Source organism: Xenopus tropicalis, chromosome 3, assembly GCF_000004195.4.
Source record: "Xenopus tropicalis strain Nigerian chromosome 3, UCB_Xtro_10.0, whole genome shotgun sequence".
Taxonomy (NCBI): Eukaryota; Metazoa; Chordata; class Amphibia; order Anura; family Pipidae; genus Xenopus; species Xenopus tropicalis.
In genome coordinates this window covers 13,127,204-13,143,636 of record NC_030679.2, presented here as the reverse complement: position 1 = coordinate 13,143,636, position 16,433 = coordinate 13,127,204, and the positions used below count along the sequence as shown (strand labels likewise).

Genomic DNA, 16,433 nt, shown 5'->3' with positions numbered 1-16,433 from the left:
CCTGGGTAGAGTGTGGCTCCAACCCATACCTCGGGCATAAGGCCCAACCTATTTCATGATGGTAGACTTTGCTTCTTGGTACGCCGTAGCCTTGTCTGCAGAATTCTGTGTTTCACCAGTCAGAAGTCGTGCCAGTAAGATCGCCCACTGGTCCTTAGACCATTTTTGGCCACGCGTTTAAAAGTCATGAGAAAGTCATGACGGGGCAATATGCAAGCCCCGTATACCCTTAATGGGACTGCACTAGGCAAATCCATAATGGAGAAGGACCTTGGAGTCCTTGTAGATAATAAACTTGGCTGTAGCAAGCAATGCCAGGCAGCAGCTGCAAGGGCAAACAAGGTTTTGAGCTGTATTAAAAGGGGTATAGATTCACGGGAGGAGGGGGTTATTCTTCCCCTTTACAGAGCACTGGTAAGGCCCCATCTAGAATATGCTGTTCAGTTTTGGTCTCCAGTGCTCAAACGGGACATTATTGAGTTAGAGAGGGTCCAGAGAAGGGCAACTAAGCTGGTAAAGGGTATGGAAAGTTTCAGTTATGAAGAAAGACTGGCCAAGTTGGGTCTGTTTACACTGGAGAAGAGGCGCTTAAGAGGTGACATGATAACTATGCATAAATATATAAAGGGATCATATAATAACCTTTCTAATGTTTTATTTACCAGTAGGTCCTTCCAACGGGCACGAGGGCACCCACTCCGTTTAGAAGAAGGGAGGTTCCATTTAAACATTCGGAAAGGAGAGCTGTGAAGTTGTGGGATTCCCTCCCCGAATCAGTCGTGCTGGCTGATACATTATATAGCTTTATATAGGGGCTGGGTGGGTATTTAGCAAGTGAGGGAATACAGGGTTATGGGAGATAGCTCTCAGTACAAGTGAGGGAATACAGGGGTAGGGGAGATAGCTCTCAGTACAAGTGAGGGAATACAGGGGTAGGGGAGATAGCTCTCAGTACAAGTGAGGGAATACAGGGGTAGGGGGGATAGCTCTCAGTACAAGTGAGGGAATACAAGGGTAGGGGAGATAGCTCTCAGTACAAGTGAGAGAATACAGGGGTAGGGGAGATAGCTCTCAGTACAAGTGAGGGAATACAGGGGTAGGGGAGATAGCTCTCAGTACAAGTGAGGGAATACAGGGGTAGGGGAGATAGCTCTCAGTACAAGTGAGGGAATACAGGGTTATGGGAGATAGCTCTCAGTACAAGTGAGGGAATACAGGGGTAGGGGAGATAGCTCTCAGTACAAGTGAGGGAATACAGGGTTATGGGAGATAGCTCTCAGTACAAGTGAGGGAATACAGGGGTAGGGGAGATAGCTCTCAGTACAAGTGAGGGAATACAGGGGTAGGGGAGATAGCTCTCAGTACAAGTGAGGGAATACAGGGGTAGGGGGGATAGCTCTCAGTACAAGTGAGGGAATACAAGGGTAGGGGAGATAGCTCTCAGTACAAGTGAGGGAATACAGGGGTAGGGGGGATAGCTCTCAGTACAAGTGAGGGAATACAAGGGTAGGGGAGATAGCTCTCAGTACAAGTGAGGGAATACAGGGGTAGGGGAGATAGCTCTCAGTACAAGTGAGGGAATACAGGGGTAGGGGAGATAGCTCTCAGTACAAGTGAGGGAATACAGGGGTATGGGAGATAGCTCTCAGTACAAGTGAGGGAATACAGGGGTAGGGGGATAGCTCTCAGTACAAGTGAGGGAATACAGGGGTATGGGAGATAGCTCTCAGTACAAGTGAGGGAATACAGGGGTAGGGGAGATAGCTCTCAGTACAAGTGAGGGAATACAGGGGTAGGGGGGATAGCTCTCAGTACAAGTAAGGGAATACAGGGGTATGGGAGATAGCTCTCAGTACAAGTGAGGGAATACAGGGGTAGGGGGGATAGCTCTCAGTACAAGTGAGGGAATACAGGGGTAGGGGAGATAGCTCTCAGTACAAGTGAGGGAATACAGGGGTAGGGGAGATAGCTCTCAGTACAAGTGAGGGAATACAGGTGTATGGGAGATAGCTCTCAGTACAAGTGAGGGAATACAGGGGTAGGGGAGATAGCTCTCAGTACAAGTGAGGGAATACAGGTGTATGGGAGATAGCTCTCAGTACAAGTGAGGGAATACAGGTGTATGGGAGATAGCTCTCAGTACAAGTGAGGGAATACAGGTGTATGGGAGATAGCTCTCAGTACAAGTGAGGGAATACAGGGGTAGGGGAGATAGCTCTCAGTACAAGTGAGGGAATACAGGGGTAGGGGAGATAGCTCTCAGTACAAGTGAGGGAATACAGGGGTAGGGGAGATAGCTCTCAGTACAAGTGAGGGAATACAGGGGTAGGGGAGATAGCTCTCAGTACAAGTGAGGGAATACAGGGGTAGGGGGGATAGCTCTCAGTACAAGTGAGGGAATACAGGGGTAGGGGAGATAGCTCTCAGTACAAGTGAGGGAATACAGGGGTAGGGGAGATAGCTCTCAGTACAAGTGAGGGAATACAGGGGTAGGGGAGATAGCTCTCAGTACAACTGAGGGAACACAGGGGTAGGGGAGATAGCTCTCAGTACAAGTGAGGGAATACAGGGGTAGGGGGGATAGCTCTCAGTACAAGTGAGGGAATACAGGGGTATGGGAGATAGCTCTCAGTACAAGTGAGGGAATACAGGGGTAGGGGGGATAGCTCTCAGTACAAGTGAGGGAATACAGGGGTAGGGGAGATAGCTCTCAGTACAAGTGAGGGAATACAAGGGTAGGGGAGATAGCTCTCAGTACAAGTGAGAGAATACAGGGGTAGGGGAGATAGCTCTCAGTACAAGTGAGGGAATACAGGGGTAGGGGAGATAGCTCTCAGTACAAGTGAGGGAATACAGGGGTAGGGGAGATAGCTCTCAGTACAAGTGAGGGAATACAGGGTTATGGGAGATAGCTCTCAGTACAAGTGAGGGAATACAGGGGTAGGGGAGATAGCTCTCAGTACAAGTGAGGGAATACAGGGGTAGGGGGGATAGCTCTCAGTACAAGTGAGGGAATACAGGGGTAGGGGAGATAGCTCTCAGTACAAGTGAGGGAATACAGGGGTAGGGGGGATAGCTCTCAGTACAAGTGAGGGAATACAGGGGTAGGGGGGATAGCTCTCAGTACAAGTGAGGGAATACAGGGGTAGGGGGGATAGCTCTCAGTACAAGTGAGGGAATACAGGGGTAGGGGGGATAGCTCTCAGTACAAGTGAGGGAATACAGGGGTATGGGAGATAGCTCTCAGTACAAGTGAGGGAATACAGGGGTAGGGGAGATAGCTCTCAGTACAAGTGAGGGAATACAGGGTTATGGGAGATAGCTCTTAGTACACGTTGCCCCAGGGACTGGTCCGATTGCCATCTTGGAGTCAGGAAGGAATATTTTCCCCTCTGGGGCAAATTAGAGAGGCTTCAGATGGGGTTTTTTGCCTTCCTCTGGATCAACTAGTAGTTAGGCAGGTTATATATAGGCATTATGGTTGAACTTGATGGACGTATGTCTTTTTTCAACCCAACTTACTATGTTACTATGTTACTATGAGGCTGAGGTGTGGTTGCTCTCTCTGGACTAGACTGTATGGCCTGCAGTGGTGCCAGTTGTTGCTGCTGTTCGTAAACCTGCAACTGCCTCGTTAATTTAATTAGACATGCTGATCTTGTTGTCTGATGTGTAAATCCTGTTGCTGCATCAAATTTTGCAAGAAAACAAAACTTACATTTTTGCTTTAGGCCCCTACTAACAACCAAGGGTTTAATAGTGCACTGCTGATACCATTTGTGGCAAATTCCCACCTAGTAATTGTTAGGACTGCAAATGTCTTTTAAACAAAAATGGCTTTTACTTCAGCCAGAAGCAGTTTAATGAAAAAAAAAAAACAAAGGTCATTTTCTTCTGGAAGCAATATAATACAAGAAAAGCCTGCAACCTTACTGACCTCTTATCAAAAAGCAATGTACAGGCACACTGACTTCTGTGTGTTTTAGGGCGAAGACACACAGAGCTACTAGTAGCAGCTACTGTACTTGTAACGGCTACTAAAACAGACAATGCTGATCATTTACTGATAATTGTCTCTACATGTGTTTTAGCAGAGGCAATTCTCAGTATTGTCTATGGCAGGGGATTTTCTGGTGTTTAGTAGCCATGACAAGTAGCTCCGTGTGTCTTCACCCATAGCGTTTACTTTACCGACCTCCATCTCTGTGTGTCTCTCCCACAGTCTCCTGTCAGACTGGCCAGCTAGGGTTGTAAAGTAGTTAAAGCACTACTACAGGTATGGGATCCCTTATCCAGAAACCGGTTATGCAGAAAGTTCCGAATTATGGGAAGGCCATCTCCCATAGACTTCATTATAAGCAGTATCTTGTACTTGATCTCAACTAAGATATAATTACCCCTTATTGGGGGCAGAACAGCCCTATTGGGTTTATTTAATGGTTAAATGATTCCCTTTTCTCTGTAATAATAAAACAGTACCTGTACTTGATCCCAACTAAGATATAATTACCCCTTATTGGGGGCAGAACAGCCCTATTGGGTTTATTTAATGGTTAAATGATTCCCTTTTCTCTGTAATAATAAAACAGTACCTGTACTTGATCCCAACTAAGATATAATTACCCCTTATTGGGTGCAGAACAGCCCTATTGGGTTTATTTCATGGTGAAATGATTCCCTTTTCTCTGTAATAATAAAACAGTACCTGTACTTGATCCCAACTAAGATATAATTACCCCTTATTGGGGTAGAACAGTCCTTTTGGGTTTATTTCATGGTTAAATGATCCCTTTTCTCTGTAATAATAAAACAGTACCTGTACTTGATCCCAACTAAGATATAATTACCCCTTATTGGGGGCAGAACAGCCCTATTGGGTTTATTTAATGGTTAAATGATTCCCTTTTCTCTGTAATAATAAAACAGTACCTGTACTTGATCCCAACTAAGATATAATTACCCCTTATTGGGGGCAGAACAGCCCTATTGGGTTTATTTAATGGTTAAATGATTCCCTTTTCTCTGTAATAATAAAACAGTACCTGTACTTGATCCCAACTAAGATATAATTACCCCTTATTGGGGGCAGAACAGCCCTATTGGGTTTATTCAATATTTAAATAATTTTTAGCAGACTTAAGTTATGGAGATCCAAATTACAGGTCCCGAGCATTCTGGATAATAGGTCCCATACCTGTACAGGCAGTTATTACGGATTGCAAATGCCCATTCCTTATTTTGCACGGCAGCTTTGGCACTTTATAACGAGTCAGTAATTACAATGAAAACATTTTCTCGGAGACTGTTATTTTATTTATGAAGCATTGACATTTCGCGCAGCTTCTGTACAACAAGAACAAACAATGCAGCAAACAGGGAAAGGAATGACCAAAGGGCCCTGCTCGGGAGAGATTACAGTGCAGGGGAAGAGCTGACGCTTTGTTGCTCAGGGAAACATCAGGCTGATAGAGATTGATTCCCTCAGTGAGATTAAGGAGTATGTAGGGTCGGTTAAGAGAAGGCTGATATTAGGGAAAATTCCCTTTATTTTCTTTTTAACAGGTGGCAAAGAGTATGATTATAGTGTATTCGGTACATAGGATATTCTCTCTCTGTGTACTTGGTGAAGTAGTTTCATTTTCCGTGACTTGGCCAAGGCATCGGTGCCCCAAGCCAAGGTCCAAATGCACAAAGCAACATATTAATGCCAACGCCACAATCTAATTATAACCAGTGTATAATCATTTTTATTAAACCAATAAGCATTTGGATCATGAGCCCCATAAGTTAGCAGGGCCCACCCCCCTAGAGGCCCCCATTATTAAACTATTGTTTATCTGGGCCCATGGAAGGAAATGCTGTGCCTACAGGTAGAATGTAAACAAAAGTCCCACTCACTTATGGCCATTCCACCAATGCACCCCAGGCCCACCCCATTATGGCACAATCCCACCCATGATCCACCCAAACTTTACCCATTCTCCCTCAAGTCCTGCCTCTCCCCGGCCCATGTACAGCACTATTACATCTCATGGGGGCCCCCTCTGCCATTGAGCCCCTGACTGCAGTACGCCTTGTACCCCTATAATGGTGCTCCTGCAAACAACCGCAACATCACAATCCAGTGGTCAACTATAGATAGCGTCATTGCTATAGATGCCAATGGAGAATATCTCTTACTGTAGTTTCTAAAAACAATTTGGAAGTCTGCCGGTAAGGAAGAAAGAGATGCACAGTTGCAATACATATTCTTGCCCACACCCGAAAAGTAGACAAGGGTCATTCATAAACACTGCAACTGGCACTTGGGCAGTACCCATAATTGCAATTTGCCCTTGGGTAGTAACCCATAATTGCAATTTGCCCTTGGGCAGTAACCCATAATTGCAATTTGCACTTGCGCAGTGACCCATAATTGCAATTTGCACTTGCGCAGTGACCCATAATTGCAATTTGCACTTGCGCAGTAACCCGTAATTGCAATTTGCACTTGGGCAGTACCCATAATTGCAATTTGCCCTTGGGCAGTAATCCATAATTGCAGTTTGCCCTTGGGCAGTAACCCATAATTGCAATTTGCACTTGCGCAGTGACCCATAATTGCAATTTGCACTTGCGCAGTGACCCATAATTGCAATTTGCACTTGCGCAGTGACCCATAATTGCAATTTGCACTTGCGCAGTGACCCATAATTGCAATTTGCACCTGGGCAGTAACCCGTAATTGCAATTTGCACTTGCGCAGTGACCCATAATTGCAATTTGCACTTGCGCAGTGACCCATAATTGCAATTTGCACTTGCGCAGTGACCCATAATTGCAATTTGCACCTGGGCAGTAACCCGTAATTGCAATTTGCACTTGCGCAGTAACCCATAATTGCAATTTGCACTTGCGCAGTGACCCATAATTGCAATTTGCACTTGGGCAGTAACCCATAATTGCAATTTGCACCTGGGCAGTAATCCATAATTGCAGTTTGCACTTGTGCAGTAACCCATAATTGCAATTTGCACTTGGGCAGTAACCCGTAATTGCAATTTGCACCTGGGCAGTAATCCGTAATTGCAATTTGCACTTGCGCAGTAATCCGTAATTGCAATTTGCACTTGCGCAGTAACCCATAATTGCAATTTGCACTTGGGCAGTAACCCATAATTGCAATTTGCACTTGGGCAGTAACGCATAATTGCAATTTGCACTTGGGCAGTAACGCATAATTGCAATTTGCACTTGCGCAGTAACCCATAATTGCAATTTGCACTTGGGCCGTAACCCGTAATTGCAATTTGCACTTGGGCCGTAACCCATAATTGCAATTTGCACTTGGGCAGTAACCCATAATTGCAATTTGCACCTGGGCAGTAATCCGTAATTGCAATTTGCACTTGGGCAGTAATCCGTAATTGCAATTTGCACTTGGGCAGTAACGCATAATTGCAATTTGCACTTGCGCAGTAACCCATAATTGCAATTTGCACTTGCGCAGTAACCCATAATTGCAATTTGCACTTGGGCAGTAACCCGTAATTGCAATTTGCACTTGGGCAGTAACGCATAATTGCAATTTGCACTTGCGCAGTAACCCATAATTGCAATTTGCACTTGCGCAGTAACCCATAATTGCAATTTGCACTTGCGCAGTGACCCATAATTGCAATTTGCACTTGGACAGTAACCCATAATTGCAATTTGCACTTGCGCAGTGACCCATAATTGCAATTTGCACTTGCGCAGTGACCCATAATTGCAATTTGCACTTGGACAGTAACCCATAATTGCAATTTGCACTTGCGCAGTGACCCATAATTGCAATTTGCACTTGCGCAGTGACCCATAATTGCAATTTGCACTTGGGCAGTAACCCATAATTGAATTTGCACTTGGGCACTAGTAAGGGCCCATTGTGCCGTATGGCCAATACAAATGTTGGTTTTTACGGCCTCAGGAATGATTGGAGCACTAACATTTGTATATCCAATGCCATCTGATAGAGGTTCCTTTCATCAACCCAATACAATATCTAGTGAATGTTCACAAATATGGCTTTCTGCGAAGATCATACACCCAAGAAACCTACGCAATTATCATCAAGATGCTGAATGCCTCTTTAAGCTGCTTTAGCTGTTTTAGCAGCTTCACTATATCAACTGCAATCCCCTATGATGACTTTAGCACGTAGAGTCAGTTCAAATCCCACGTATCCATTTTTTTTTTTACATTTATTAGACAACAACACAAATAAATCCCCACATAATCTGTAATCTCTTGACTTCATGAGGACACAACTTAAGCCTTTTGTATAACTGGGAGAAGTGCTTGTTTGTGCAACCTACACTGAATATCACATTGCATAGACACCAAAACAAATCCAATATCACAGGTGCCTCCAGATTTACCAGCTCTTAGCTTTATGGATACAATAACATTTCCATAGGAAATGATCATTATCTGTTTATATTAATAGGGTTTGATTGTTCCTCTTAAAGAGAATTATATTAACAATATATTTGACATTATTGGATAATGTCCCAAGGGCCGATCATGCTTTAGCCCCCACATCATTAGACGCTGCTTAGGCTGCACCATTGCTTGAAGTTGCCTTTATAAATAATACTTTGTCAACTTATGTTTGTGTAAAAAGAAGGTCAATGGAGGACAGGGGACTGGGGGCAGTTTGGAATATTCCAAGTTTCGTTATTCGTTATCGAATTCCTTCCAAGGCTTGTTGTAGAATGGATCCTCGGTGGTTCCGTGTAATGATTTCTAATTACTTTTGGGCTGTATAAAATAAGGACTATTTGGTCTTTAAACACATGCAGAGGGATCTGTAAGGATTATTACCATAAATGAGTGATTAATGTAGGGTACAACAATTTGCTTGAGTTTTCTTTGCCATAGATATTATTATTATTATTATTATTAGCACCAATTTGCTTCGGCTTTGGATTAATCTAAGGCAGAGTTGGAATCAGCTCGGTAAGTGATTTAAGCATAATATTGTCTTGGTGATCCCCTACTCACTGCAGTAGGACTCTCTACACTCAGACCTGCATTGCGTTGCCGGCCAAACTAACAGGGGAAAAAAAATCATTATATAACAGGAAAAGTCCTTATTTTTCCCTTGCGTCTGCCTTACTTGATATAAAAGAGACGCATTATAAAACATTTTATGGGTGTCTATACGGAACCTGAGCACCTAGCACCCGTGTATGGAGCCCAGTTAACTGTATGATATTAGTAGTTGCAATAACTTTCATTTCCAGAGGTCTTAGATCCATTGAATAATTCTATTTCCAGGGACGACAATTCTAATTTTAGCACGATGGGACTTGTGTTGAATTCAGTGGTAAAAACAAGAGGCTGTAGCTTGTAGGGAGGTAATTCATACAGATATCACCTCCGTTTGTTACTCAATGTGGTCTCTAACATTACACTGTACAGGTATCGGACCCCTTATCCGGAAACCCATTATCCAGAAAGTTCCGAATTACAGAAAGGCTATCTCCCATAGACTTCATTTTAAGCAAATAATTCACATTTTCAAAAAAAAATGCTTTTTCCTCTGTAATAATAAAACAGTACATGTACTTCATCCCAACTAAGATATAATTACCCCTTATTGGGGCAGAACAGCCCTATTGGGTTTATTTAATGGTTAAATGATTCCCTTTTCTCTGTAATAATAAAACAGTACCTGTACTTGATCCCAACTAAGATATAATTACCCCTTATTGGGGGCAGAACAGCCCTATTGGGTTTATTTAATGGTTAAATGATTCCCTTTTCTCTGTAATAATAAAACAGTACCTATACTTGATCCCAACTAAGATATAATTACCCCTTATTGGGGGCAGAACAGCCCTATTGGGTTTATTTCATGGTTAAATGATTCCCTTTTCTCTGTAATAATAAAACAGTACCTGTACTTGATCCCAACTAAGATATAATTACCCCTTATTGGGGGCAGAACAGCCCTATTGGGTTTATTTCATGGTTAAATGATTCCCTTTTCTCTGTAATAATAAAACAGTACCTGTACTTGATCCCAACTAAGATATAATTACCCCTTATTGGGGGCAGAACAGCCCTATTGGGTTTATTTCATGGTTAAATGATTCCCTTTTCTCTGTAATAATAAAACAGTACCTGTACTTGATCCCAACTAAGATATAATTACCCCTTATTGGGGGCAGAACAGCCCTATTGGGTTTATTTCATGGTTAAATGATTCCCTTTTCTCTGTAATAATAAAACAGTACCTGTACTTGATCCCAACTAAGATATAATTACCCCTTATTGGGGCAGAACAGCCCTATTGGGTTTATTTCATGGTTAAATGATTCCCTTTTCTCTGTAATAATAAAACAGTACCTGTACTTGATCCCAACTAAGATATAATTACCCCTTATTGGGGCAGAACAGCCCTATTGGGTTTATTTAATGGTTAAATGATTCCCTTTTCTCTGTAATAATAAAACAGTACCTTTACTTGATCCCAACTAAGATATAATTACCCCTTATTGGGGGCAGAACAGCCCTATTGGGTTTATTTCATGGTTAAATGATTCCCTTTTCTCTGTAATAATAAAACAGTACCTGTACTTGATCCCAACTAAGATATAATTACCCCTTATTGGGGGCAGAACAGCCCTATTGGGTTTATTTCATGGTTAAATGATTCCCTTTTCTCTGTAATAATAAAACAGTACCTGTACTTGATCCCAACTAAGATATAATTACCCCTTATTGGGGGCAGAACAGCCCTATTGGGTTTATTTCATGGTTAAATGATTCCCTTTTCTCTGTAATAATAAAACAGTACCTGTACTTGATCCCAACTAAGATATAATTACCCCTTATTGGGGCAGAACAGCCCTATTGGGTTTATTTCATGGTTAAATGATTCCCTTTTCTCTGTAATAATAAAACAGTACCTGTACTTGATCCCAACTAAGATATAATTACCCCTTATTGGGGCAGAACAGCCCTATTGGGTTTATTTAATGGTTAAATGATTCCCTTTTCTCTGTAATAATAAAACAGTACCTTTACTTGATCCCAACTAAGATATAATTACCCCTTATTGGGGGCAGAACAGCCCTATTGGGTTTATTTCATGGTTAAATGATTCCCTTTTCTCTGTAATAATAAAACAGTACCTGTACTTGATCCCAACTAAGATATAATTACCCCTTATTGGGGGCAGAACAGCCCTATTGGGTTTATTTCATGGTTAAATGATTCCCTTTTCTCTGTAATAATAAAACAGTACCTGTACTTGATCCCAACTAAGATATAATTACCCCTTATTGGGGCAGAACAGCCCTATTGGGTTTATTTCATGGTTAAATGATTCCCTTTTCTCTGTAATAATAAAACAGTACCTGTACTTGATCCCAACTAAGATATAATTACCCCTTATTGGGGGCAGAACAGCCCTATTGGGTTTATTTCATGGTTAAATGATTCCCTTTTCTCTGTAATAATAAAACAGTACCTGTACTTGATCCCAACTAAGATATAATTACCCCTTATTGGGGGCAGAACAGCCCTATTGGGTTTATTTAATGGTTAAATGATTCCCTTTTCTCTGTAATAATAAAACAGTACCTGTACTTGATCCCAACTAAGATATAATTACCCCTTATTGGGGCAGAACAGCCCTATTGGGTTTATTTCATGGTTAAATGATTCCCTTTTCTCTGTAATAATAAAACAGTACCTTTACTTGATCCCAACTAAGATATAATTACCCCTTATTGGGGGCAGAACAGCCCTATTGGGTTTATTTAATGGTTAAATGATTCCCTTTTCTCTGTAATAATAAAACAGTACCTGTACTTGATCCCAACTAAGATATAATTACCCCTTATTGGGGGCAGAACAGTCATATTGGGTTTGATTACTGTTTAAATAATGTTTTTTTAGCAGACTTTAGGTAGGAGATCCGAATTACGGAAAGACCCCAGGTCCCAAGCTTTCTGAATAATGGTTCCCATACCTGTATTAGCATTAGGCCACACACATATGTATATACACATCTTCAGTTAATCTTGGCTAAGGTGACATTTCTATCTATGAGCAAGACATGCCTTTCAGATATCATAAAATAACAAATTTGACACTTATTGATGAGAAAAGAATATTAAACTGTCAGCCTATGAAAACACGGCATTTAAACACATTGATGGATCAGATAATATTATTGGCCCCCTATACAGAATCATCTCGGCCTTACATAAGTCACACACACACCTACATACACTATCTGAAGCAGAAAAAAAGTTATTTTTATAAAGACTAGATTTTGGTTGAATTCACTCCTGTCTGGGAATTTCAGCCCGGAAAACTTGGTAATTAGAGATCTACCACGTCGCTCTATTAAAGGGACGGGCCGTGTATAAATAGCACCATATTCGTCCAATAAGAAATAATGAAATAAATTGCCCAAGCTAGGATTTTCCCTGCTGCCATCTGGAGCCATATTCTGGGCCAAATTAAAAAACAAACAAACAACGAGAGTGAACGCAGGGAGTTGTTTGCAGTCTACTGGCCTACATTTGTTCAGGGGACAAACAATTCATTTAGCAAAACCTTATGCAATGAGACTGCAGCTGCTTTAATGTGTATAATTCCCTGTCAAATGTGATAAATTACCTTTCTGGGCAGTATAAATAGCATTTATAGTAACATAGCAACCAGAATGATAGATATATCTGTAAGATCGCATTTGCTATATACATCTATAAATGACTCTGTATACACTAGGTATATAAACTTAAACATCCCAGCCCCCAAGTAAGGCTTTAATACTGACATAGAAATAAGCACAGCTAGTACTGCTAAGGGTGAAGACACACAGAGCTACTAAAATAGACAATGCTGATCATTTACTGATAATTGTCTCTACGTGTGTTTTAGCAGAGGCAATTCTCAGTATTGTCTATGGCAGGGGGGTTTCTGGTGTTTAGTAGCCGTGACAAGTAGCTGCTACTAAGTAGCTCTGTGTGTCTTCACCCTAACAATTACCCTGCCCATTGCCCACCATTAGGAAGGTTGAGAACCACTGTACTAGTAGCAACTACTTGTCACAACTACTAAAATAGACAATACTGATCATTCACTGTTAATTGTCTCTACGTGTGTTTTAGCAGAGGCAATTCTCATTATTGTCTATGGCAGGGGATTTTCTGGCGTTTAGTAGCCATGACAAGTAGCTGCTACTAAGTAGCTCTGTGTGTCTTCACCCTAATGCCCACTGCCTACCATTAGGAAGGTTAAGAACCACTGTACTAGTAGCAACTACTTGTCACAACTACTAAAATAGACAATGCTGATCATTTACTGATAATTGTCTCTACGTGTGTTTTAGCAGAGGCAATTCTCAGTATTGTCTATGGCAGGGGATATTCTGGTTTTTAGTAACCGTGACAAGTAGCTGCTACTAAGTAGCTCTGTGTGTCTTCACCCTATTACCCTGCCCATTGCCCATCATTAGGAAGGTTGAGAACCACTGTACTAGTAGCAACTACTTGTCACAACTACTAAAATAGACAATGCTGATCATTTACTGATAACTGTCTCTACGTGTGTTTTAGCAGCGGTAATTCTCAGTATTGTCTATGGCAGGGGATATTCTGGTGTTTAGTAGCCATGACAAGTAGCTGCTACTAAGTAGCTCTGTGTGTCTTCACCCTAACAGTTACCCTGCCCACTGCTGCGATTTGTTATAGTCGGTAGTAATCATATCATTAGATATAGTTGTGCCTTGAATGTAACACTGATACCCTAATGCAGCAGTTCTCAACCTGTGGGTCGGGACACCTTTGGGGGTTGAATGGCCCTTTCACGGGGGTCGCCTAAGACCATAGGAAAACACATATTTCCGATGGGCTTAGGAATAATTTTATGGTTGGGGGTCACCACAACATGCGGAACTGTATTAAAGGGTCGCGGCATTAGGAAGGTTGAGACCCACTGCACTAGTAGCAGCTACTTGTCACAGCTACTAAAATAGACAATGCTGATCATTCACTGATAATTGCCTAAGTACTACTAAGTAGCTCTGTGTGTCTTCACCCTAACCTGCCCACTTCTGCGATTTGATATTGTCGGTAGTAATCTTATCATTAGATGTAGCTGTGCCTTGAATGTAACACTGATACCCTAATACATGAGAAACATACAAATTGTAAAACTAGACAGTACGGAAGCCGGGGTGCAGTACCCCCAGACGCCCGCTAGTTGTCGCTGCTTTGCCAGAAGCTTCGCTGCTGTCATCAGCACTGCGGTTCCAGATTTTGCAGCACTAATAATATACGGACCTTTAGACGCGCTGCTAAAATGACAAATTACGCACAAATGTCTGGGATTAAAGGTACTTGTACCGTAACGTTATACCCTTGGAAACACCTCTCCAGCTCCGGCACTTAGAGACAGGGAAATAGCTTTACCTGAAGAACAGAACCGTCTCCCAAAGGTAAATGCCGAGTGCGTTGAGGCTGCACATGGTTGCGGTGTAGTCGGGATGGGCTCGTTGGGTTCGCTGTGTAGGAAGAACTGCCCCTGGGACTCGGGAAAGCCGGTTCTGGAAGAGCTCCGATCAGCCTGGAAGGTTGGGTCAGTACTACGCACACATGGGTTCTGTGAGATGTCAGACTTGCTGGCAGACTGCTGCAGAATCGCACACACACACACACACACACCAGGGCACACTTCCCAGCTTCGGCCTAATTCCGATCCATAAATACTGGCCAGTAGCGCAGCTCAGGCGGTTCCGATCGCACAGCTATACAGTCCGGCTGTAGGAAGGGCAATTAGTACATTCAGCGCTAGGAAGGAGCACATTCAGCGCTAGGAAGGAGTTAATTCAGCGTAGGAATGAGTTAATTCAGCGTAGGAATGAGTTAATTCAGCGCTAGGAAGGAGTACATTCAGCGGTAGGAAGGAGTTAATTCAGCGCTAGGAAGGAGTAAATTCAGCGTAGGAATGAGTTAATTCAGCACTAGGAAGGAGTAAATTCAGCGTAGGAATGAGTTAATTCAGCGCTAGGAAGGAGTAAACTGAGCGCCAGGAATGAGTTAATTCAGCGCTAGGAAGGAGTACATTCAGCGCTAGGAAGGAGTAAATTCAGGAATGAGTTAATTCAGCGCTAGGAAGGAGTACATTCAGCGGTAGGAAGGAGTAAATTCAGCGCTAGGAAGGAGTAAATTTAGCGCTAGGAAGGAGTAAACTGAGCGCCAGGAATTTGTTAATTCAGCGCTAGGAAGGAGTACATTCAGCGCTAGGAAGGAGTAAATTCAGCGCTAGGAAGGAGTAAACTGAGCGCCAGGAATTAGTTAATTTAGCGTTAGGAAGGAGTAAACTGAACGCCAGGAATGAGTTATTTTAGCGCTAGGAAGGAGTAAATTCAGCGGTAGGAATGAGTTAATTCGGCTGTACGAAGAAGTAAATTCAGCGCTAGGAAGGAGTGCATTCAGCAGTAGGAAGGAGTAAATTCAGCGCTAGGAAGGAGTGCATTCAGCAGTAGGAATGAGTAAATTCAGCGCTAGGAAGGAGTAAATTCGGCTGTAGGAAGGAGTAAATTCAGCGCTAGGATTGAGTGCATTCAGCGCTAGGAAGGAGTACTTTGTTACTATGTTACATTCAGCGGCCGGATAGCGCTCCGTGCCGCTCTATAGAATGCACTGGAGCAGCCAGACGGGCAAGTTCAGCACCGCGGAGAGCGACTGTCGCTGGCTACAGCCTTAGTTCCCCGGCAGCCCAGAAGCATGCCGATACCATGGCGAAGTTAAATATCCACAGATCAGTCGCACCATGTAGAATCCCCCAACACAAGACTATGCCCAAGTTTTCTCCTCAGCTGTTTTTTGCGCTCTTGTCGATGTGCGAGTTGCGGCTTGGGGCAGCCCGTCCCGTGTATAAAGTCGGATTTAAGTTTCACAGTCTTGCGGCATCTTCTGGTAAAAAGCGACACATCAGGAGTGATCTACAGCAGCGCTTTCCGCTTCTCGTCGCTTCTTATGCATATTCCTTGCTGCAGTCATTTACTAAACTAAAAAAAAAAAAAAGGGAAAAGAGAGAAAAAAAATCCATCCAGCGTCTCAAGTCCCGCCCTCTGGCTCAGCTCATTGGATCAGCATGGGTTTAAACTGCTTTCACTGCTCGCTGATTGGATAGGACTCATGCTCGTCGCTGGAATTTGTTAACCCCTAACACTCCGAGCATAATGTTCCCTGTCCCATAAGAGTAAATCAAACTGGAAACATCATTGGCCATTGCTTATTAAAGGGGAACTTGTCACCCACACATAAAAAGCTGTATAATAAAAATTAAACATGAAACCCAAATTCTTTTTTTTTAATGAAATACCTGTTATAAATGCATTTAAAAATCCAAGCTGTTGGTTATATATTACAGGCAATATATAA

The 16,433-nt window shown here is 42.6% G+C and overlaps 1 protein-coding gene across 1 annotated transcript in view; it reads right to left on the bottom strand.

Moving 5' to 3' along the window:
• glra1 (glycine receptor alpha 1) overlaps window positions 1–16,059 on the bottom strand; it is a 106,072-nt gene extending 90,013 nt beyond the window's left edge. The window contains exon 1 of the mRNA XM_002940916.5: window positions 14,457–16,059. Within this exon, the coding sequence (XP_002940962.2) occupies window positions 14,457–14,512 (56 nt within the window). The 5' untranslated portion in view covers window positions 14,513–16,059. The remainder of the gene's footprint in view (window positions 1–14,456) is intronic.
• Window positions 16,060–16,433: the final 374 nt, after the last annotated feature.